Below are 25,380 nucleotides of genomic sequence, written 5' to 3' on the forward strand. Positions count from 1 at the left end.
AAAGATTTCAGCCAATAGTAATCCAAAACTAATATGTTACTGTGATTCAGATTGGGCAGGGGATCATTCTGATTATAAATCCACAAGTGGATATGTGTTTATGTATGGAAATGTACAAATTTCATGGGCCAGTCATAAACAAAGTATTGTGAGTTTGTCTTCTACAGAAGCTGAATACGTGGCCGTATCGGAAGCGTGCAGAGAACTGATGTGGATTGAAAAACTTTTGCTGGATTTTGGAATAGCTGAAAAGAGACCAATCCAGATAATGGAAGATAATCAGAGCTGCATCCGACTGTCACAGAATGACAAGGTTCAGTCACGCACCAAGCACATCGCAACGAAATACCATAACGTGCGAGAGTTGGCGAAAGAAGGGGTCATCAGTCTACACTATTGTCACACCAGTGAGATGACAGCTGACATCATGACCAAACCGTTACCCAGAGAACGTTTTGAGGATCTGCGTATAAAGCTTGGACTTTGTATGAATAAATAATTGCATGACAGTTATGCATGAGAAGGGGTTTGTTGGAATGTATTGTATTTTTACAAGCATTGCCTGTCACCTATTATTTCTCTGTGATTACTCTGTGACCTCTGATGTGAATTACTTAGAGAGGTCACACTGCTATGCAACTTCCTGTGGGGGTTAGATGCAGCAGATGCAGCACATGGAGCACATGGAGCTCATGATCTCTCCTAACCTGAGAGGATCTATGGTGGTGTGAGCATCCATTACCATCTAAGCACATGGAAGGAGCTGATAATACAAATGTATAGTAATATGTATATATAAGCCTGTCTGATTATAATCTAACTGCAAACTGTGAGTAAACAGATGTTTTGTTACTTCAACTTTAAAGTGACTCAGCAGTGAATTATTCAGGGGTGAATGAGAGAGAGATGAAGAAAGAAATTAACATTTCTAAAGCTGAAGCTGTGTGTACTAAAATCTGCTAATTATTTACTACAAATAATCCAACATATATAACTCTTCTTCTCTACGATTCCCTAATGTGTCTGTAACACATGAATCTCATTCGACAATAACATCACTCTGTATTTGTTTCATCACCGGAGGTGGCTAACGCCTCACGGTACTATGTAAGCCACATCGAGCCTGCAAATAGGTGGGAAAATGTGGGGTACAAATGTAACAACTAAATAAATAAATATTTTTTTCTAGACTAATAAACGTGAAAGATATCAGAAAATCTGTCTGTATGTTCTTATAGTTCATATTTATTAGATACAATACATGCCAATAAAAATATCTAACACAATAGAAATTCTGTGTGTGTGGGGGGGGGTGGGGTGGGGTGGGGGGGAGCATGATGGAAAGGCAAGGAAGGGTGAAGACAAAAGGTAAAACTTACAATTTGTACGGAAAAGAGAAACATAAGATACAGAAAGGACCACGGGTTAGGAAGGTCAGAAATCCAGGGCTGTACTGCTACCAGCAGAAAAAAGCCTATCAGCAATTATGAGGAAACATCTGAAGATTTAAAGACTGCTCCATTCAAATGTCCAAGGGCAAAACATTCCAAAGAATGGGTGCAAAGGCACTGAAACAGGAACCTCGTGTACGACGCAAGCTAATCAATCAGTGAGAGGGAACAGGAAGTATATTATGCTGGGTGGAGCAAGGGGACCAAGAGGGTGTATAGGGTATTAAGAGATCAGACGGGAATGAGGGGAGACCAGAATGGTAAGTACAAAAGGCAATACCAGGGAGCTTAAAGCCAATGTTCAGATACCAGGAGAGGAGTCACGTGCTCAAATTGACCCTTACTGAGAAGTAGCCTGATGGAGGTATTCAAGAGTTTGAAGCTGATAAAACTGAATTTATAGTTTGTTAAAACTTACTATACCACCCAAAGTAACTAGCAGATCTGGGCGGTTTACAGACTAAAACCAAATAAAAATAAAAGCAGGAAAAGAACTACAATATTTGACAGGAAAGAGGACAACCAGCCATAGAAGGAAAGCCCTGATATAAAGAATTGCAGTAGTCAAGTTTAGAAACCGCAAGTGCAAGAAAGTCCTCGGGAGGAAGTATCCAAAACAGCGCAAAGTGAGCAAATTTGTTATAAGGTGTAAAAACACTTCTGGACAACAGAGGGTAGATGCTGCTGAAAATGAAGGTCCTTATCAAGAATCACGTGGAGGGGCATAATCGAAAGGAGTGACCAAGATTTCCTCAGGACGTCTTCGCAGGATGTCCCAGCGAAGGGGCGTGGAAACCCGTATTATCGAAACAAGATGGGTGTCCATCTTTCATTTCGATAATACGGTCGGGGATGCCCAAATTGCGAAATTTAGGTCAACCTTAGAGATGGTCTTCCTCGATTTTCGGCGATAATGGAAACCGAGGATGCCTATCTCAGAAACGACCAAATCCAAGCCCTTTGGTCGTGGGAGGAGCCAGCATTCGTAGTGCACTGGCCCCCCTGACATGCCAAGATACAAACCGGGCACCCTAGGGGGCACTGCAGTGGACTTCAGAAATTGCTCCCAGGTGCATAGCTCCCTTACCTTGGGTGCTGAGCCCCCCTTCAAAACACCCAAAACCCACTCCCCACAACTGTACACCACTACCATAGCCCTAAGGGGTGAAGGGGGGCACCTACATGTGAGTACAGTGGGTTTCTGGTGGGTTTTGAAGGGCTCACATTTACCACCACCAGTGTAACAGGTAGGGGGGGATGGGCCTGGGTCCGCCTGCCTGAAGTGCACTGCAGTACCCCCTAAAACTGCTCCAGGGACCTGCATACTGCTGTCATGGAGCTGGGTATGATATTTGAGGCTGGCATAGAGGCTGGAAAAAATATTTTTTTTTTGAGGGTGGGAGGGGGTTAGTGACCACTGGGGGAGTAAGGGGCGGTCATCCCCGATTGCCTCTGGTGGTCATCTGGTCATTTAGGGCACATTTTTGTGGTTTGGTCGTAAGAAGAAAAGGACCAGGTGTAGTCATCCAAGTGTTTGTCAGGGACGCCCTTCTTTTTTCCATTATCAGTCGAGGACGCCCATGTGTTAGGCACGCTCCAGTCCCGCCTTTGCTAAGCCTCCGACACCCCCCCCCATGAATTTTGGTCTTCCCCGTGACGGAAAGCAGTTGAGGATGCTCAAAACTGGCTTTCGATTATGTTGATTTGGGTGACCCTGTAAGAAGGACGCCCATCTTGTGATTTGTGTTGACAGATGGGCGTCCTTCTCTTTGGAAAATAAGCCTGATAGACTACCTTCACAGAATCTTTCAGGGGGAGAAAAGAAGTCTTAATAGTATTTTCTCAGCTACGATGAGCCTGAGTTCAAGTTCAATCCACTGGGGATCCATGTTATTATAGCAGGAATTAAGTCAGGTGGACTAGATGGGCGTTTTCATCCTTAGTGTCCTAGTTTCTTAGACAGAAATCTGAAATCTTACCCGGAGAGTAGGTGAATCCCAGCATCTGCAGCCTCGGCAGAATTGCAGATTGTCAGAAGGTAGCTAAAGGTTTCCTGGAACCAGCGCTTCTGCTGTTCAATTGGTGTGTCTAATTCAAGAAACAAAACAATTTCGAGAGATACATGAGCAACCCTTGCACAAGACTGACATAAGACATAAGACATAAGCATTGCCACACTGGGACAGACCAAAGGTCCATCTAGCCCAGCACCCTGTCTCCGACAGCGGCCAATCCAGGTCACAATCACCCGACAAGATCATAAGTACATAAGTAATGCCACACTGGGAAAGACCAAAGGTCCATCTAGCCCAGCACCCTGTCTCCAACAGCGGCCAATCCAGATCACAATCACCCGACAAGATCCACGGAGCAAAGCATTTTGTACTGCTTGTCCCAGGAATAGTGGATTTTTCCCTACGTCCATTTAATAACATTCTATGGCCTGACTGAGACATGAAATAAAAAAAATAAGGTGATACCTTTTCTTATTGGACTAACTTAATTCACTTTTTGACTAGCTGGCAAAGGCCAGAACCTTCTTCCTCAGGTCAGGACAGTTTAATATCAGAATATATAAGTGAAATATAAGAGCATGCCAACGACAAGTCTCAAGGCAAGGGGTAAGGTAGGGGAGGGTGAGAAACAGGATAGATGGGTGACCAGGTTACAAGATAGTATGATTTTATGGTTTATTTGATAGGAAACCCAGTTCTCTTTAAAATCCTTTCTTGATGACTTGCATTTTTTCAGTTTAAATTCCTAGAATGTTTTTTTAATGGAGTGATTAAAATTATTATGCGTTCCTAGATTGTTCCAAAATTCCGTCTTACTATTCTGACCCTAAAGGTCATTGATGCAGTGCTGTGATGCAGAGGTGTCACCTTCATTTGCTTTGTGGTTTCTGTTGTGCTTGTATGAGTTAATTCTTGTCTTTAACATCTCCAGAATCTGCCTCCTTCTTCACATTTTCTGCACTGAGTAATGATATATATTAGATTTGAGGAACAGCGTGAGTAGGATCCCCTGATGTTGAATCCATGTGGGTAAATTTGGGATCCTGGGATATGTGCTGATAAGGGGCAAGAACTTGTGGCAATCAATAATGACATCTTTAGCACAAGCCTCATACCTTCATCTGAGCTGCTTCAGGCAATTCTGTACTGAAAAGAACCAATCCCACTAATCCTTATATAATAGAAACTGGGGAGAAGCCAATTTCAATCAAAGAAAGTATTTTTATGATGAGGAAATAAGGGAAGATTCAGTAGAGGCTGAACAATTCAGCCAAGCTAGAAGTCAGTGAGAAATGTTGATTCTTTTGGCTCACTTAATTAGCTGTATATATCATTAACCTCCCAAAAAGCTTTCGTTCCTCATTTTGTGATTTTTCTTACTTCTTTTAACTTCTTTTCTATGTTATTTGAAAACCACCGCTAAGCTAACCACCTTTACCACATTCTCTGGCAACGAATTCCAGAGTTGAATTACACATTGAGTGAAGAAAAAAGTTTCTCCGATTCGTTTTAAATTTACTACACTGTAGCTTCATCGCATGCCCCCTAGTCCTAGTATTTTTGGAAAGTTTGAACAGACGCTTCACATCTACCCGTTCAACTCCACTCATTATTTTATAGACCTCTATCATATCTCCCCTCAGCCCCCTTTTCTCCAAGCTGAAGAGCCCTAGCCACTTTAGCCTTTCCTCATAGGGAAGTCGTCCCATCCCCTTTATCATTTTCGTTGCCCTTCTCTGCACCTTTTCTAATTCCACTATATCTTTCTTGAGATGCGGCAACCAGAATTGAACACAATATTCGAGGTGCGGTCGCACCATGGAGCGATACAAAGGCATTATAACGTCCTCATTTTTGTTCCCCAGGTTCTCAGGCTCCTGCATTAACCTTTAGGCCTAGTCCTCCAAGGAGAGTTGAGAGAGACTACTTTGAGGGACAGAGTGTGACTTGTAGACGCTCACGTGTCATAGCTTGGACAGAATAGGGTGGTTAGGCTTAAGTCCCAGATGGTTGCTCCGGCTTGTTCCAGCTTGCTCCTGCCCATCTTGTTCCTGCTTGTTCCAGCGTGTTACGACTTGTTCCAACTTGTTCCGGCTTGTTCCAGCTTGCTCCTGTTCATCTACCCCAGCTTGTTCCTGACCGCTTGTTCCAGCTGCTACCCGCCTGCCTGTCAACACATCGAGTAACCTGCCTGCCTGCTCACAAGCCTCTCAGCCATTGACTTACCTACCTGCCTGCTAGCTTCTCAGCCCGAATTATAGCTACGTCTTGCAAGGTTCCGCGTTAGGAGTTACGGATCAAGAAAGGGATCTGGGTGTCGTCGTCGATGATACGCTGAAACCTTCTGCTCAGTGTGCTGCTGCGGCTAGGAAAGCGAATAGAATGTTGGGTGTTATTAGGAAGGGTATGGAGTCCAGGTGTGCGGATGTTATAATGCCGTTGTATCGCTCCATGGTGCGACCGCACCTGGAGTATTGTGTTCAGTACTGGTCTCCGTATCTCAAAAAAGATATAGTAGAATTGGAAAAGGTACAGCGAAGGGCGACGAAAATGATAGTGGGGATGGGACGACTTTCCTATGAAGAGAGGCTGAGAAGGCTAGGGCTTTTCAGCTTGGAGAAGAGACGGCTGAGGGGAGATATGATAGAAGTGTATAAAATAATGAGTGGAATGGATCGGGTGGATGTGAAGCGACTGTTCACGCTATCCAAAAATACTAGGACTAGAGGGCATGAGTTGAAGCTACAGTGTGGTAAATTTAAAACGAATCGGAGAAAAGTTTTCTTCACCCAACGTGTAATTAGACTTTGGAATTCGTTGCCGGAGAACGTGGTACGGGCGGTTAGCTTGACGGAGTTTAAAAAGGGGTTAGATAGATTCCTAAAGGACAAGTCCATAGACCGCTATTAAATGGACTTGGAAAAATTCCGCATTTTTAGGTATAACTTGTCTGGAATGTTTTTACGTTTGGGGAGCGTGCCAGGTGCCCTTGACCTGGATTGGCCACTGTCGGTGACAGGATGCTGGGCTAGATGGACCTTTGGTCTTTACCAGTATGGCACTACTTATGTACTTATGTACATTGACTTACCTACTCGCCAGTCCAAAACCCAACTTTCCAGCTCTATCTATCTACTTAACACCTCAGTCACCTCAGTCACTCCATAGTCGCCTGTTAACATCTGTTAACTGCTTATCACCTCAGTCACTACATAGTCACCTGTCTCACCTCAGTCACTACTTATGGCCCCGGTCCACGTTCTCTTCCTTGCCCTGTCCCTTCCTAATCTTCTTTCCCCCCCCACTCCCACTGTCTACCACTAGAACCCGCTGCCCTCCCACCCTACCCACCACGGCAATACCCTATTCACCCTCATCCCCCACCACCTCACCATCCCTCCTGTCCCCCGCCTCCTTCCTAGCTCTTAACCTTCAACACTTCCTTCCTGCCATTAACCCATCCCCATTCCTCCTTAGTACACCTCGTCTTCGTCGCCTTCGCCGCCCGACCTCCCCCACCCTCCCCCGCATTCTCCTGCTCCTCCTCCTGCTATCCGCGGGAGACATTAACCCTAATCCAGGTCCCCCTCGCCTGTCCCCGTCCTATCCATGCAAACGATTCCGAGATGTCTCCAATCTCGTCTCTATTCCCCTCCCCCCCTTCTTCCCTCCCCTTCTCATGTGCCCTGTGGAATGCCCACTCAGTCTGTAACAAACTGCCCTTCACCCACGATCTCTTCATCTCTCGCTCCCTTCAACAGCTCGCCCTAACCGAAATCTGGATCTCCCCGGAAGACTCGGCCTCAGTTGCGGCCCTCTGCCATGAAGGTTATCTCTTCTCCCACACTCCCCGCCTGGTTGGCCGCGGTGGAGGCGTTGGGCTACTACTCTCGCCCTCCTGTAGTTTCCAACCCCTCCCCCTACTGCAGTCTCACTGCTTCTCATCCTTTGAAGCCCACTCCATCCGGCTATTCTACCCGCTGCCACTCAGAGTCGCAGTCATCTACCGCCCCCATGAAAAATCCTTCTCTTCCTTCCTCACCGACTTTGATGCGTGGCTCTCTGTCTTTCTTGAACCCTCATCACTGTCCCTCATTCTCGGAGACTTCAACATTCACGTTGATGACCCATCCAACTCTAACGCTTCTAAGTTCCTCACCCTAACATCCTCCTTCAACCTCCAGCTGTGCTCCACCACCCCCACTCACCGTGACGACCATTGTCTTGACCTAGTCCTCTCCTCCTCCGGCTCACCCTCCAATTTCCATGCTTCTGCTCTCCCTCTCTCCGATCATCACCTGATCACATTCACACTTCTTCACCCCCCCCCTGCCCTGTCCAACTTTAACCACCACCTCCAGGAATCTCCAGACTATTGACCCCCCCACTCTATCCTCTAGTATCTCTAATCTCCTCCCCTCCATCATGTCCTCTGAGACTGTAGACAAAGCGGTCTCCGCTTATAATGCCGCTCTCTCCTCTGCTTTGGACACCCTCGCTCCATCCACCTCCCGTCCCACAAAGCGTACTAGTCCCCAGCCTTGGCTGACCCCTTGCATCTGCTACCGTCGCTCCTGCACCCGATCCGCTGAACGCCTCTGGAGGAAATCTCATACCCATTCAGACTTCCTTCACTACAAATTCATGCTATCCTCCCTCCAGTCCTCCCTATTCCTTGCAAAACAGGACTACTACACCCAATTGACCAATTCTCTCAGCTCCAACCCTCGTCGTCTCTTCACCACCCTTAACTCCCTCCTCAAAGTGCCTCCCGCTCCCACTCCCCCTTCACTCTCTCCTCAATCACTGGCTGACTACAGTGGGGGAAATAAGTATTTGATCCCTTGCTGATTTTGTAAGTTTGCCCACTGACAAAGACATGAGCAGCCCATAATTGAAGGGTAGGTTATTGGTAACAGTGAGAGATAGCACATCACAAATTAAATCCGGAAAATCACATTGTGGAAAGTATATGAATTTATTTGCATTCTGCAGAGGGAAATAAGTATTTAATCCCTCTGGCAAACAAGACCTAATACTTGGTGGCAAAACCCTTGTTGGCAAGCACAGCGGTCAGACGTCTTCTGTAGTTGATGATGAGGGTTGCACACATGTCAGGAGGAATTTTGGTCCACTCCTCTTTGCAGATCATCTCTAAATCATTAAGAGTTCTGGGCTGTCGCTTGGCAACTCGCAGCTTCAGCTCCCTCCATAAGTTTTCAATGGGATTAAGGTCTGGTGACTGGCTAGGCCACTCCATGACCCTAATGTGCTTCTTCCTGAGCCACTCCTTTGTTGCCTTGGCTGTATGTTTTGGGTCATTGTCGTGCTGGAAGACCCAGCCACGACCCATTTTTAAGTCCCTGGCGGAGGGAAGGAGGTTGTCACTCAGAATTATACGGTACATGGCCCCATCCATTCTCCCATTGATGCGGTGAAGTAGTCCTGTGCCCTTAGCAGAGAAACACCCCCAAAACATAACATTTCCACCTCCATGCTTGACAGTGGGGACGGTGTTCTTTGGGTCATAGGCAGCATTTCTCTTCCTCCAAACACGGCGAGTTGAGTTCATGCCAAAGAGCTCAATTTTTGTCTCATCTGACCACAGCACCTTCTCCCAATCACTCTCGGCATCATCCAGGTGTTCACTGGCAAACTTCAGACGGGCCGTCACATGTGCCTTCCGGAGCAGGGGGACCTTGCGGGCACTGCAGGATTGCAATCCGTTATGTCGTAATGTGTTACCAATGGTTTTCGTGGTGACAGTGGTCCCAGCTGCCTTGAGATCATTGACAAGTTCCCCCCTTGTAGTTGTAGGCTGATTTCTAACCTTCCTCATGATCAAGGATACCCCACGAGGTGAGATTTTGCGTGGAGCCCCAGATCTTTGTCGATTGACAGTCATTTTGTACTTCTTCCATTTTCTTACTATGGCACCAACAGTTGTCTCCTTCTCGCCCAGCGTCTTACTGATGGTTTTGTAGCCCATTCCAGCCTTGTGCAGGTGTATGATCTTGTCCCTGACATCCTTAGACAGCTCCTTGCTCTTGGCCATTTTGTAGAGGTTAGAGTCTGACTGATTCACTGAGTCTGTGGACAGGTGTCTTTCATACAGGTGACCATTGCCGACAGCTGTCTGTCATGCAGGTAACGAGTTGATTTGGAGCATCTACCTGGTCTGTAGGGGCCAGATCTCTTACTGGTTGGTGGGGGATCAAATACTTATTTCCCTCTGCAGAATGCAAATAAATTCATATACTTTCCACAATGTGATTTTCCGGATTTAATTTGTGATGTGCTATCTCTCACTGTTACCAATAACCTACCCTTCAATTATGGGCTGCTCATGTCTTTGTCAGTGGGCAAACTTACAAAATCAGCAAGGGATCAAATACTTATTTCCCCCACTGTACTTCCGCGACAAGGTACAAAAGATCAACCTTGAGTTCACTACCAAGCCACCTCCTCCTCAGCCTGTAGCCCTATCCAACAACCAACCAACCATGGCCTCTTTCTCCTCCTTTCCTGAGATCACCGAGGATGAAACCTCCCGCCTTCTTTCCTCCTCGAAATGCACCACCTGTTCCTCCGATCCCATCCCCACCAACCTACTTAACACCATCTCCAATACTATCACCCCCTCCATCTGTCGCATCATTAACCTTTCTCTCTCCACTGCAACTGTCCTTGACACCTTCAAGCACGCAGTAGTCACACCTCTCCTAAAAAAAACCATCACTTGACCCTACCTGCCTCTCCAACTACCGCCCCATCTCTCTCCTCCCCTTCCTCTCCAAAATACTTGAACGCGCCGTTCACAGTCGCTGCCTTGATTTTCTCTCCTCTCATGCCATCCTAGATCCACTTCAATCCGGCTTTCGCCCTCTACACTCGACAGAAACAGCACTCTCTAAAGTCTGCAACGACCGGCTCCTCGCCAAATCCAGAGGCCACTATTCCATCCTCATCCTGCTCGATCTATCCGCTGCGTTTGACACTGTCAATCATGATTTACTTCTTACCACATTGTCCTCTTTTGGGTTCCAAGGCTCCGTCCTCTTCTGGTTCTCCTCTTATCTCTCCCACCGCACCTTCGGAGTACACTCTCATGGATCTTCCTCCACCCCCATCCCACTATCTGTTGGAGTTCCCCAGGGATCTGTCCTTGGACCCCTTCTCTTCTCAATCTACACCTCCTCCCTAGGCTCACTGATCTCATCTCATGGTTTTCAGTATCATCTTTATGCTGACGACACCCAGCTATATCTCTCCACACCAGACATCACCGCGGAGACCCAGGCCAAGGTATCGGCCTGCTTATCTGACATTGCTGCCTGGATGTCCAACCGCCACCTGAAGCTGAACATGTCCAAAACCGAGCTCCTCGTCTTTCCACCTAAACCCACCTCTCCTCTTCCTCCACTCTCCATCTCAGTTGATAACACCCTCATCCTCCCCGTCCCATCTGCCCGCAACCTCGGAGTCATCTTCGACTACTCCCTCTCCTTCTCTGCGCATATCCAACAGACTGCCAAGACCTGTCGCTTCTTCCTCTTCAACATCAGCAAAATTCGCCATTTCCTATCTGAGCACACCACACGAACTCTCGTCCACGCTCTCATTACCTCTCGCCTTGACTACTGCAACCTACTCCTCACCGGTCTCCCACTTAGCCATCTATCCCCCCTTCAATCCGTTCAGAACGCTGCCGCACGTCTTATATTCCTCCAGAACCGATATACTCACACCACCCCTCTCCTCAAGTCACTTCACTGGCTTCCGATCAGATACCGCATACAATTCAAACTTCTCCTCCTTACCTACAAATGCACCCGGTCTGCGGCTCCTCACTACCTCTCTACCCTCATCTCCCCCTATGTCCCCGCCCGTAACCTCCGCTCACAGGACAAATCCCTCCTTTCAGTTCCCTTCTCCACCACTGCCAACTCCAGGCTCCGCTCATTCTGCCTTGCCTCACCCTTTGCCTGGAACAATCTTCCTCAACCCCTATGCCAAGCTCCCTCCCTACCCATTTTCAAATCGCTGCTTAAAACTCACCTCTTCAATGCTGCGTTCGGCACCTAACCTTTCGTGAAATATAGTATTCCCTATCAGACGGACTCCACACTTGTCTTTAGATTGTACACCTGTCTTTTAGAATGTAAGCTCCTTGAGCAGGGACTGTACTTCCATGTTAAATTGTACAGCGCTGCGTAACCCTAGTAGCGCTTTAGAAATGTTAAGTAGTAGTAGTAGTAGTTTACTCTCCTGGATGTAAGAGTGTGACTTCTGGGTATAAAGGGGATTGAGAAAGAAACTGAAGGACTGGCTGCTGGGAATGAGAGGAGAATCAAGAGAGAAAGTGACTATAGGGGATGGGGGATTCAAAGAAAGAGATCTGAGGATGGAACAGACAGATCTTGACTGCTGGGGATGAAGGGGGACAGAGAGAGCAAGTGCTGAATTGTTTCCTTGTGGGGGCTGTTGCTCGGGTTTTTGGGATCAAATATTTGGGACAGAATCAAATGGATCAGGCTGGGAAGAGGTGACTGCAGGGACAAGGTGCAGCGAAGGGCGACTAAAATGATAGCGGGGATGGGATGACTTCCTTATGAAGAAAGACTAAGGAGGCTACGGCTTTTCAGCTTGGAGAAGAGACGGCTGAGGGGAGACATGATAGAGGTATATAAAATAATGAGTGGAGTGGAACAGGTGGATGTGAAGCGTCTGCTCACGCTTTCCAAAAATACTAGGACTAGGGGGCATGCGATGAAACTACAGTGTAGTAAATTTAAAACAAATAGGAGAAAATGTTTCTTCACCCAACGCATAATTAAACTCTGGAATTCATTGCCGGAGAAGGTGGTGAAGGCGGTTAGCTTGACAGAGTTTAAAAAGGGGTTGGACGGTTTCCTAAAGGACAAGTCCATAGACCACTACTAAATGGACTTGGGAAAAATCCACAATTTTGGGAATAACTTGTATAAAATGTTTGTACGTTTGGGTAGCTTGCCAGGTGCTCTTGGCCTGGATTGGCCGCTGTCGGGGACAGGATGCTGGGCTCGATGGACCCTTGGTCTTTTCCCAGTATGGCATTACTTATGACACCCTTAGGGTCCTCCAGTGAATTTCAGCAGGGGTTCAGTCAGGGAACAGCACCCACATCTACCCTAAGCTCCTTCCCTCATTTAGAAATAATGGGCCCGATATTAAGCCAGCCCTTGGAATGGAGCTACTGAATGTACGTTGAGCAGTGCAATGTCTTAGTAAAATGCATTTCTGTCCACACTGATTCAGTTTCTGTTTCAAAACTAGCTCACCTACCCATAGGCACCAAACAATGAAGGAACTTGCTCAATAGTGAGGGTGCTCAGCACCCAAAGGGCCTGATCCTGTGTCCTCCCCTGCCAGACTCTCTGTATCTATATTCCTATCTGCAAGTTTGAAAGCTATCAAAGCAGTGTACATTCAGGTACAGTTTCTGCAGGGCTTTTATCTCTGTATTAATGGCAAACTTTCTTATCATTCATCTAGTTCTGTAACTCATTAATCTCTCAGAGAGAGGGGGAGACTTTGAACGCTAAGGATGGGCCATTTGCCCCTTACCCTGCTGTCATGTTTCAATACACAGAAGGTACTGCCAGAACAGTAAAGTCCTCTCCTCAGAACCAAGCGCTGGCAGGAACTTTCTTTTCTACGAATGCCCTTTGTTTTAGTTTTGCATTGGGCAGAATTCACGAAGACCCGTTAAAGCAGGGGAGAGCTCCACTCACCTGGGTAACGGTGGGGAATAAGCATCCCAGCAGCAACATCCCCCGTGGTGTTGGGAGTGAACTTGTCTGCAATGACAGTGACCGAGCATCGTGGCAGAGATTTGGAAATGCAGACAGCGGTGGAGAAGCCCACCAGCCCACCGCCAATTACCGCCACTCTTCTCATCGGCATTAGCTGTGGGGGAAGGAGGATGCTTCGTGTTACACGCATTTAGTTGAAATCATTTGTATTCGCTAAGCATGCACGCGAGATGAGAGGAAGCAGGGTGGACAACATGCAGAGAACAGCGCTGGAGAAAGGCTTCAGCTGGCGGAGGTTGGGGAGCCCTAGATCCAATTTGGGGGGGGGGGGGCCCAGGCTCCCAAGATCCCCCATAGCTGCACCACTGGTGCAAATGCCTAATTCTGCGAATGCCCCTGACCCATCGTTGCCCCTTCTGCGATTGCATCCCTTTTGGAGCTGCTCGCTCTGAAATTTTAGACACGCATGTGTTAGATTACAGTGTACAGCAGATCCGTGTGCGACTCCTAATTAATGTCAATTAAGTGCTCATTGTTAGCGACTAATTGACTGACTCATTTATGGGTGGATCTGGGATTCATGCCCAGATGTAGGCCAGGGGTTTGTCACAGTGCCTCAGTTCTAATCCTAGCTCGGTCCCTGATTCTCTTTCAGGGGCATTTTCGAAAGAGAAGGGCGCCCATCTTCCGACACAAATCGGGAGATGGGTGTCCTTCTCTCAGGGTCACCCAAATAGGCATAATCGAAAGCCGATTTTCAGTGCCCTCAACTGCTTTCCGTAACGGGGACGACCAAAGGCAGGACTGGGGCGTGCTTAACACATGGGCATCCTCGGCCAATAATGGAAAAAAGGGCGTCCCTGACAAGCACTTGGCTGACTTTACTTGGTCCATTTTTTTTCACGACCAAGCCTCAAAAAGGTGCCAGAACTGACCAGATGACCACCGGAGGGAATCGGGGATGACCTCCCCTTACTCCCCCAGTGGTCACCAACCCCCTCCCACCCTAAAAAAAAACAATTTTTTTTTGCCAGCCTCTATGCCAGCCTCAAATGTCATACCCAGCTCTATGACAGCAGTATGCAGGTCCGTGGAGCAGTTTTAGTGGGTGCAGTGCACTTCAGGCAGGCGGACCCAGGCCCATTCCCCCCCCCCCACCTGTTACACTTGTGGTGGTAAATGTGAGCCCTCCAAAACCCACCACAAACACACTGTACCCACTGCAGTGCCCCCTAGGGTGCCCGGTTGGTGTCCTGGCATATGATGGGGACCAGTGCACTACAAATGCTGGCTGCTCCCATGACCAAATGGCATGGATTTGGTCGTTTCTGAGATGGGCGTCCTCGTTTCCATTATCGCCGAAAACCGGGGACGACCATCTCTAAGGACAACCATCCCTAAGGTCAACCTAAATGTTACGATTTGGGCGTCCCCAACCGTATTATCGAAACGAAAGATGGACGCCCGTCTCATTTCGATAATACAGGTTTCCCCGCCCCTTCGCCAGGACGTCCTTAGAGATGGGCGTCCCCGTTTGATTATGCCCCTCTATGTGACCCTGGGTGAGTTGCTGGGGGGGGGAGGGGGGTAATTCAGTAAGTGAGCGCCTTTTAGGTGTCCTGATGCTGCACAGGCACTCACTTACTGAATTACCCCCCCCCCCCCCCACTACTACTACTACTTAACATTTCTAGAGCGCTACTAGGGTTACGCAGCACTGTACAGTTTAACAAAGAAGGACAGTCCCTGCTCAAAGGAGCTTACAATCCACCCCCCAGTAACTGATATGGGGTTGAGCTGGTACTCTATAATGGGCATCTGAGCGCCCGGAACCCATCATAGAGTACCAGCTCAACCCCATATCAGGGTGGCTAAAATCTAGATGCTCAGTTATCAGCCACAGACCCGACACCACTACAGGCTCCTAAATGCTGTAAGGATGATCTTAACTTACAGGCCCCCCCCCCCCCCCCCATCATGCATTCACAGGCTCTGCCATTCCTGTGCTCCCTTACAAGTTCCCTTCCCTAGAAAAGTGATCATTTGCAGGATTTTGGTACCTTTGAGCTTTGATACCATGAGCCAGTGGCTTACCCAGTTTACTCCTTAAACTGGCCCTTTCCCTCATCTTTTGCTCACATTTGTCCCGAAGAAGCCTCTGCCTTTTGAAAGCTTATTAAAAAATAAAAGAAAACCCTATCAGCCTTTTTCTGTCTCTTCTTTTCTGTTGCTGACTCTCTGGCCCTGGTTGGGTCACTTTCCCTCCTTGTCTCAGTTCTAATCCCAGCTCTGCTACTGACTTGTGTCACTTTAACTGTTTCTACGTCGGTTCTAATCCCGGTTCTGTCACTTTCTCTTCTTGCGTCTCAGTTTTAAGTCCCAGCTCTGTTACTGACTCCAAGCGGCACTGAAACAAGTCCCTTGTTGTGCCTCTGCTCCATTCACTGCACTGCCTTATTCTGCTCTGCTTGAGAAGACTTTGCACCTTAATATCAGCTGTGCTTGGGCACCATTTTAATAACAAAGAGAGTGAGAAAATATTCCTGTGAGCTGCACATAATGCAATTACATAAACCCTCTTGGACCAGGAGAAATCGGAAAACCAAACCTACCTTTGGAGACTGAGCCTGGAGCTACAGGCAGAGGAGCAGGTGGACTCCCAGCTGACGTTTATCTGAGTGCAGTTGCTGGATTCTGCACAGTCACAGTGCGATAACCACCAGGGCTGGCTCCTAGTGACACAGTAAACAGGCTGCCAGGCATCGCAGTGTTTAAGAACGTGGGTCCCTGGGTAGCAGGTCAGTAGGGGAGGACCCGGGAGGAACTCAGAGGTTATAAAAGGGAAACCCTGTGGGAAGCATTTTCTCTCTGCTTCTGCTTCTTGACAAAGTAACTAGCAGTAAAGGGGATCCTGTAGTATTGTCACCAGTGGATTGATTATCTGGACAGTCAGTTGTTATATTGCATCAGACATTTAAGCAGATTGGGGAGTCAGACCTTAACCGGGGCTCGGGTGGAATTGCAGTCTACATAAGCACCATACTGGGACAGACCAAAGGTCCATCAAGCCCAGCATCCTGTTTCCAACAGTGGCCAATCCAGGTCACAAATACCTGGCAAGATCCCAAAAAAGTACAAAACATTTTATGCTGCTTATCCTAGAAATAAGCAGTAGATTTTCCCCAAATGCATTTTAATAATGCTCTATGGACTTTTCCTTTAGGAAGCCATCCGAACCTTTTTTTAAACCCGCTAAGCTAACTGCTTTTACTACATTCTCTGGCAACAAATTCCAGAGTTTAATTATACATGAAGAAAACTTTTTTTTGGATTCGTTTTAAATTGACTACTTTATAGCTTCATTGCATGCCCCCTAGTCCTAGTATTTCTGGAAACAGTAAACAAGCGATTCACAGCTACCCCTGGCTGATAGCAAGACCTTTGGGGTGGCTGCCCGAAGGAAGCACGCAGTTACTGGAAGCCTAACCCGGATGGTACTGAAGTACATCGGGAGTGTGAAATCCGCTCTGGCTTCTAACTGAGCTGCAGGATAAGCATGAGGGTTAAGCACATGTATTAACCCATAAATTGTATTATTGTTTATGATCACCTGGAAAACAATATGATTCATAATTGAACTGTATGAAGATCAATGCAGTGAAACCATCAGTTAAGAAGATAATAAAGTTTCCAGTTCTTTTGATCCTCTGACTGTTGTGTGGTTCCTGAGTGGATGAGCTGACGGGGCCAGAGTGAGTAAGTGGCTGCAGTGCCTCTCGAGCCCCCCCTTCTAACCTGGGATAGCAGGACCGGGTTATACCAGCACACATGCATACTTAGACAAATGCTCATGCTCACAAATGACTCATGCTCAAACACACGCGCCGACGGCACATACACGCACACCTACGTGCAAACATTCAGAAGATCGCTGGCTTTTTCCATAATTGAGTCCTGGAGTACCTCTTGCCAGTCAGGTTTTCAGGACACCTACGATGAATGTGAACAAGTGTGTCTCTTCCTGGGTCAGTTTGAAACTACTACTACTACTACTACTACTATTAAACATTTCTATAGCGCTACTAGACTTACGCAGCGCTATACAAATTAACATCAAAAGACAGTCCCTGCTCAACAGAGCTTACAATCTAAATTGGACAGACGAACAGACAGCTAGGGGTGGGGAAATTGCAGTGGGAGGGGTGATACGTGAGGGTGTTATCCAAATCTAATCTGGAGAACAAGGTCAGTGCCTGGCAGGCTTCTACCGTCCCTGCCCTGAAAATAGCAAGGACAAGTCAAGATCAAGTATACACATCATAGTTTATCTTGTTGGGCAGACTGGACGGACCGTAGAGGTCTTTCTTTGTCTGTCATCATCTACTATGTGAATCTTTAAGGGCCCTGTTTACTAAGTTGTGCTAAAAACAATAGCACACCTATATCACGTCTTAGTAAACAGGACCCTTAATACTGGGTAATTTTAATATTCATATTGATGATCTTTAGAGCTGGTGAGATATACATTTGTGACACAGTGGGCACGCAGTGCACGTGACCCCTGAGGAATGCAGTTCCCTCTGCTGAAACATGGTTCCATGACAGGTCTCATTTATACATGGTACTTAATCAATAAAGACTATTTCGTCCATCTTTTAGTCTTCTGGGATGTCTTTTTGGTCCATCCCTATTTTCTCCTTTTGTTTATGGATTTTATGTAGGGGTTTGTCTTCCTGACTTTTTTTTTTTGTTTGGTCAATTAATTTTCGAAGCCACCAAAGTGGCAGTACTGACTGCATTAGTGCTTTTCAATATTAGCTTAACAGTGCACAATGTTTTAATCAAATCCAAGCCAGTAACCTTTGCAAGAGAAGCTTAGAAATTTGTTTGTTAGGATTTATTTACCACCTTTTTCAAGGAATTCACTCAAGGCGGAGTTCAATAAGAATAGAACAAACATGAGCAATAGGCAATTACAGCAGTAAAAATATTCAACTAACAATACAAAGTATGGCATAGTATACTACTTACAACGTTTACTACTACTAATCATTTCTGTAGCGCTACTAGCTGTACACATCACATGCAGGTATCTTCTCTGTCCCTAGAGGGCTCACAGTCTTTGTACCTGGGGCAATGGAGAGTTAAGTGATTTGCCCAAGGTCACAAGGAGCTATAGAGGGAATCAAACTCAGGTTGCCAGGATCAAAACCTGCTACACTAGCCATTAGGCTACTCTTCCATTCCAATGTCAATGCAATACGTAATAGAACATTTTAATTGACAGTAACAAAGTAGATGACGACAGAGAAAGACCTGTACGGTCCATCCAGTCTGCCCAACAAGATAAACTCATATTTGCTACTTTATGTGTATACCTTACCTTGATTTGTATCTACCATTTTCAGGGCACAGAGTGTAGAAGTCTGCCCAGCACCAGCCCCGCCTCCTACCACCGGCTCTGCCACCCAATCTCGGCTAAGCTTCTGAGGATCCATTCTTTCTGAACAGGATTCCTTTATGTTTATCCCATGCATGTTTGAATTCCGTTACCGTTTTCATCTCCACCACCTCCCGCGGGAGGGCATTCCAAGTATCCACCACTCTCTCCATGAAAAAATACTTCCTGACATTTTTCTTGAGTCTGCCTCCCTTCACCTTGTCACACTGTTTCGTCGCCTTCAGATCCTCAGATACTATCACCCCAAGATCCCTCTCCCCGTCCGCCTAACACATACGTCTCCCGTGGATTTCTACTCCCTAACAGTGGCGTAGCCAGACCTAACATTTTGGGTGGGCCCAGAGCTAATAATGGTGGGCACTGTGTATATACATATAACATAGTAACATAGTAGATGACGGCAGAAAAAAGACCTGCACGGTCCATCCAGTCCGCCCAACAAGACAAACTCATGTGAATACCCTACCTTTATCTGTACCCATCCCCCCCAGGGCACAGACTGTATAAGTCTGCCCAGCACTATCCCCTCCTCCCAACCACTAGCGCCGCCTCCCACCACTGGCTCTGGCACAGACCGTATAAGTCTGCCCAGCACTATCCTCACCTCCCAACCACCAGCCCTGCCTCCCAACCACCGGCTCTGGCACAGACCGTACAAGTCTGTCCAGCACTATCCCTGCCTCCCAACCACCAGTCCTGCTTCCCACCACCGGCTGTGGCACAGACCGTATAAGTCTGCCCAGCACTATCCCCGCCTCCCAACCACCAGCCCCTCCTCCCAACCACCGGCTCTGGCACAGACCGTATAAGTCTGCCCAGCACTATCCTCGCCTCCCAACCACCAGCCCTGCCTCCCAACCACCGGCTCTGGCACAGACCGTATAAGTCTGCCCAGCACTATTCCCCGCCTCCCAACCACCATTCCCGCCTCCCACCACCAGATCTGGCACAGAGTAGTGTTTCTTGCTACAAAATAATGCATTAGAATGCACTTGATGATGGATTTCTAAGTAGTATGCCCAGCATCAACATACAGAAAAACCAATATTTAAAATATAGTTACACTATCCCACATCTTAAACTTGACCAGGCGTAAGTCTACTATAATGGCAAACATCTCAACATGCATGACAGGATCCTACAGTATAAGTTTTCAGAAATGATATCCTTTAAACTTTGCTTCCCTACCCCTCCATCCAACCCCTCAATCCAACGAGGGCGTGGCAGAGAGACATGGGCTGTGGAGAGGCTTCACCACCATGAAGTTACGAACCCTTCACGGAAGAGGGTGGAGCTTGGGGGCTTCATTAGAACGTTCGGGTTGCGGATTAGGTCTTGATAGGGCGTGGCTGAGGGCGGGTGTATGAGTGAGAGTGAGAGTAAGTGGTGCTGACAGCCTACAACAGTACAGGGCTTCAGTGTTTCCCTGCCACACAGTGAGCTTCAGAATTGGAGGTGAGAATTATTTATATAGATAAGTGCATTCATTCTGCAGCTCCTCAGTACCTCTCCACTCTCATCTCTCCCTACATTCCTCCCCGGGAACTCCGTTCGCTGTGTAAATCTCTCTTATCTGAACCTTCTCCTCCACCGCTAACTCCAGACTCCGTTCCTTTTATCTTGCTGCACCATATGCCTGGAATAGACTTCCTGAGCCGGTACGTCAAGCTCCATCTCTGACCGTCTTCAAATCTAAGCTAAAAGCCCACCTTTTTGATGCTGCTTTTAACTCCTAACCCTTATTCACTTGTTCAGAACCCTTATTTTATCATCCTCACTTTAATATTCCCTTATCTCTTGTTTGTGCTGTTTGTCTGTCCTAATTAGATTGTAAGCTCTGTCGAGCAGGGACTGTCTCTTCATGTTCAAGTGTACAGCGCTGTGTACATCTAGTAGCGCTATAGAAATGATAAGTAGTAGTAGTAGTAGTAGAAAGGCTAAAGGGCTCTTTAGCTTGGAAAAGAGACAGCTGAGGGGAGGTATGACTGAGGTCTACGAAATCCTGAGTGGTGTAGAAGTGAATTGATTTTTTTACTCTTTCAAAAAGTACAAAGATCAGGGGCCACTCAATGAAATTACATGGAAATACTTTTAAAATAAATAGGAGGAAACAGATTTTCACTCAAAGAATAGATAAGCTCTGAAACTCTTTGCCGGAGGATATAGTAACTGCAGTTAGTATATCTGGTTTTTAAAAAAATGTTTGGACAAGTTGCTGGAGGAAATGTGCATAGTCTGCTACTGGGACAGACATGGGGAAGCCCTGAACAAATATTTGGTCAAAGAAAAGTCAGGATGGTTTCCCAGGGCTCCCTTCTTCCCATAATTCAAGAACCAGACTGACTATGATCTCTGGACTTAAAGGATGCCTATGCTCACTTCCCAATACTTCCAGGCCACAGGAAGTAACTTTGATTCTGGGTGGGGGCACAACACATCCAGTACCACGTTCTGCAATATAGCCTCTCATCAGCTTCTATGGTATTCACCAAGTGTCTAGCAGTAGTCACAGCGTCACTACACAGACTGGGAGTTCATATGTATCCCTACCTGGATGATTGGTTGAAGAGCACATTGAAGGAGGGTGCTCAGGAGTCTATGTGGAGAACTATTCAGGTGCTGGAGCTACTGGGGTTCATTATCAACTACCCCAAGTCCCATCTACCACCAGTTCAGCAATTAGAGTTTTTAGAAGCTCTACTAGAGACAGTTCAAACGCGAGCCTTTCTCCCTCTGGCACAGGCAGACACCCTTGTTACCATTGCTGCTCAAGTTTGGAGCAGCCAGCAGGTCACAGCTTGATAAATGTTGAGGTTGTTGGGTCACATGGCCTCCACTGTACATGTTCCTCCCATGGCACATTTCCATATGAGATCTGCCCAGTGGACCCTAGCTTCTCAGTGATCTCAGGTCATAGGACACCTAGCAGATGTCCACCAGAGGAGGACTTGAGCCAGCTCAAGGGTTGCTCGAATGACAATTGATCCAATTTGACCTTGGGACTACCATTCCAAATTCCTCGTCCCTAGAAGGTGCTGACAATGGATGCATCCAACCAGGGATGGGAAACTCGTTTAGATGGGTTTCACACTCAAGGCTCATGGTCAGCTCAGGAAATGGGTTTATAGTTCAACTTCCTGGAGGAGCTCTAGGCAATTTGGAATGCTCGAAAGGCAAGACTGGGGAACCATGATCCTGATTGCCCCTTATTGGCCCAGGCAGATATGGTTCCTGCTTCTTCCGGAGTTATCTTCCGAAGAACCATGGAGACTTGACTTTCTGACCCTCATCATGTAGAACAAGGGATATCTTCTGCATCCCAAACTCCAGTCTCTGGCTCTCACGGCCTGGATGTTGAGAGCGTAAAATTTGTTTCCTTGAATCTCCAGGAGGGTGTGTCTAAGGTTTTGCTGGCTTCTAGGAAAACGTCTACTAAAAGGTGTTATACTGCCACCTATTGTGAGAGCAGAGCCCTAGATCGTACTTCATGCCTACACAGAACCTGCTTGAATACCTTCTACACCTCTCTGAGTCTGGTCTCAAGACCAACTCTGTAAGGGTTCACCCAAGGCCCTATAGATAGTTCACTTAGCATTTTGTTTCTTTTGATACCAACAGGATGGGAATAGCCATTGGTAAACGCACTCTTTCAAATTGGCTGGCAGACTGCATCTCTTTCACTTATGCCCAGGCTGACTCTGGTGTGCCATGTCACGGCTCACAATGTCAGAGCTATGGCTGCATCGGTAGCCTACTTGAGATCAGCCTCCATTGAAGAGATTTGCAGGGCAGTAATGTGGTCTTCAGTCCACACATTCACATCCTACTACTGTCTTGAGCAGAACACCCAACATGACAGCTGGTTTGGTCAGACAGTCCTGCAGAATTTGTTTGGGGTCTAGAATTCAACTCCACCCTCCTAGGCCCATTTTGTTCTGTTCCAGGCTGCACTCTCAACCAGAGTGTATATAGTTTCAGGTTAATTGACTTGCACGGCCTGTTGTGAATCCCTATTGTTCTCATGTTGCTTTCAGTGAGCCTGGTAGCTAGGGATTCCCACATGTGAGAATAATTGGTCTGCTGTCCTAGGAGAATACCTGCTACAGGTAAGTAACTTTGCTTTCTCCGAGGACAAGTAGGCCGCATTAATCTCACATACCCTCCTACCTCCCCTAGAAGTTAAATTTAGTTTTCAATTATGTTATTTTATTTCTGGTCCTGCGCTTGCGATTTGGATGGGAAAACACCCGCACACGCGCAGTGGGAGCGCAGCCTTAAATTCTTAAAGGAATGCTGAATGAAGTTACATGGAAATACTTTAAAAACAAATAGGAGGAAATATTTTTTCACTCAACGAATAGTTAAGCTGTGGATGTAGTAACAGTGGTTAACGTATCTGAGTTTAAAAAAGGTTTGGACAAGTTCCTGGAGGAAAAGTCTATAGTCTGCTATTGAGACAGACATGGGGAAGCCATGTCTTGCCTTGGGATTGGTAGCATGGAATGGTGCCATGACTTGGGTTTCTGCCAGGTACTTGTGACCTGGATTGGCCACTGTTGGAAACAGGATACTGGGTTAGATGGACCATTGGTCTGACCCAGTATGGCTATTCTTATTTACTTATGAAAGTACACTACACAACATTTCTACACTGAGCTCCGTGGATGACGTCACCCACATGTGATAATAATTAGCCTGCTCTCCTCGGAGAATACCTGCTACAGGTAAGTAATTTTGCTTTATAGGGTCAGTAATTTTGAGGTTAATATTCAGAAGGCATAGGTTAGCTTTGCACATAGCACCAGCTAAAATAGTTCCAGATAGTCAACGTCAAACAATAACACCAGCAATGAATACCTAGATCTTCAGTTATGTGGGAATGGCCAGTATTCAGTGCTGAATGGTGAGGACTTCTGTTTAAGTGGTCCTACTTGCCCGGTTAATTATGCAGCTCCAGCACTGGTTGTCGGTATTGTCCTAGGTATTTATCAGTGTTAATTAATCAGTACATACCGTCAAAGTCTTTGTTCTTCCCAGCTGACCTTGTTGAAGCTTCCTTTTTTATTAGAGACATTTCTAATGTGAGAAGACCTCTTAACGTAGTCAATAGACTTACTGATACATCTCGTATTTCTGAAAGTCAGGAGACCTATTACCCAATGCAGATCAGTTAGCATCCTTCTTTTGAGAGAAGGTTCAAGGTTTATTTGAGTCATTACATACAGTACATATGATAATAGTAGGGATAGATCTTATGATTATTCTCCACCTGTTACTTTTCATAAGGTTTCCCTAGATGAGCTTGATTCTTTATCTCAAAAATTTGCAAAATCACATTGCTGTTTAGACAGTTGTCTGACTTATTTAATGAAAGTGATGCCTACAGAGTTTTAAAAGGTTCTGCTTCATTGGATTGACGATCATTTCAGTACTGGTACATTCCCTAAAGATTTTTCTGATATTATTTTAACACCTATATTAAAACATTCTTCAGCTGCTAAGGGGGTTGTAGCAAACTGTAGACCAATAGCATCCATTCCCTAGTTTATCAAAATAATGGAGGCAACTAAACAACTGATGTCTCATTTAGATCAGTTCCGTCTACTACATAAGTCACAATCTGGTTTCCGCACAAATCACAGTACAAAAACTTTGTCAGCTGCCTTAATGAACAATGTAAGAAATCTTTTAAGTAGGAAACAAGCTGTTCTCATTATACAACTGGGAATGGAATGGGAAAGGGACTTGATATACCACCTTTCTTACATTCAAAATGGTTTACATGGTATATACAGGTACTTATTTGTATCTGGGGCAATGGAGGGTTAAGTGACCTGCCCAGAGTCACAAGGAGCTGCAGTGGGAATCGAACCCAGGATCAAAGTCCTCTGCACTAACCACTAGGCGACTCCTCCACTCCACTTCACTCATCTAGTGCCTTCGATTTGGTGGATCATGAAGTATTATTGGAAATTCTGGATAAATTTGGTATAACTGGAAATATTCTGTCTTGGTTCAGAGGTTTGCTGACTGTTCGATCTTACTGTGTTAAAATTTCAGGGAAACCTGTCTAAAAGTTGGGTATTACCTTCGAGTGCTCCACAGGGTTCACTTCCGTCGCCAATCATGTTGTTTGACTAGACCGACTATTAGCCTTGTTATTACCAATATCTTTGCAACACCAATTGTATCTCTGTACCCTGAAATGGTCATGCCATGACAGGACTTTGTAAGCCACATTGAGCCTGCAAAAAGGTGGGAAAATGTGGGATACAAGTGCAATAAATAAATAAATAATGTTCTTACATCCTCCTTGGGCAGACTTCTGGAGAAAGAAGGTTACGAAAGCTATATTTACACGGACGATATTACTATTGTTTTTCCGGTTGCTCCTGCTATACAGGATGTGTACAATACAATCTCCCACTGTTTTTCACTTATCTCCAGTTGGATGACTGCTCATTATTTGAAATTAAATAAAGAGAAAACTAAGTCCCTACTTGTCGAGACTAAAATGAATCAGGACTGAGGTCAAACCTGATTATTGATGGAGAAAGTTTTATTCTGGATCAGTCTATAAAAATATTGGGTATTATGTTGGACAATAAATTATCCATGGAATCTCATAAATTTGCTTGTTCAGAGCTCATTTTATATTA

At 46.2% G+C, this 25,380-nt stretch overlaps 2 protein-coding genes across 3 annotated transcripts in view; both read right to left on the minus strand.

Moving 5' to 3' along the window:
- LOC115467332 (D-aspartate oxidase-like) overlaps nucleotides 1–15,886 on the minus strand; it is a 30,486-nt gene extending 14,600 nt beyond the window's left edge. Inside the window, exons 1-3 of one of the 2 annotated variants that reach the window (XM_030199203.1) lie at nucleotides 15,873–15,886; nucleotides 13,240–13,414; nucleotides 3,431–3,539 (exon numbers count right to left, since the gene is read on the minus strand). In XM_030199203.1, coding sequence (XP_030055063.1) covers nucleotides 3,431–3,539; nucleotides 13,240–13,411 — 281 coding nt within the window. In that variant the 5' untranslated portion in view covers nucleotides 13,412–13,414; nucleotides 15,873–15,886. Of the gene's footprint in view, nucleotides 1–3,430; nucleotides 3,540–13,239; nucleotides 13,415–15,656; nucleotides 15,731–15,872 lie in introns of those variants that run through there. The other variant, XM_030199202.1, reaches the window with a different exon arrangement.
- Nucleotides 1–25,380, minus strand: part of WASF1 (WASP family member 1) — a 576,737-nt gene that overhangs the window by 445,599 nt on the left and 105,758 nt on the right. The window lies entirely within an intron of this gene.

Source organism: Microcaecilia unicolor, chromosome 3 (genome assembly GCF_901765095.1).
Source record: "Microcaecilia unicolor chromosome 3, aMicUni1.1, whole genome shotgun sequence".
Taxonomy (NCBI): Eukaryota; Metazoa; Chordata; class Amphibia; order Gymnophiona; family Siphonopidae; genus Microcaecilia; species Microcaecilia unicolor.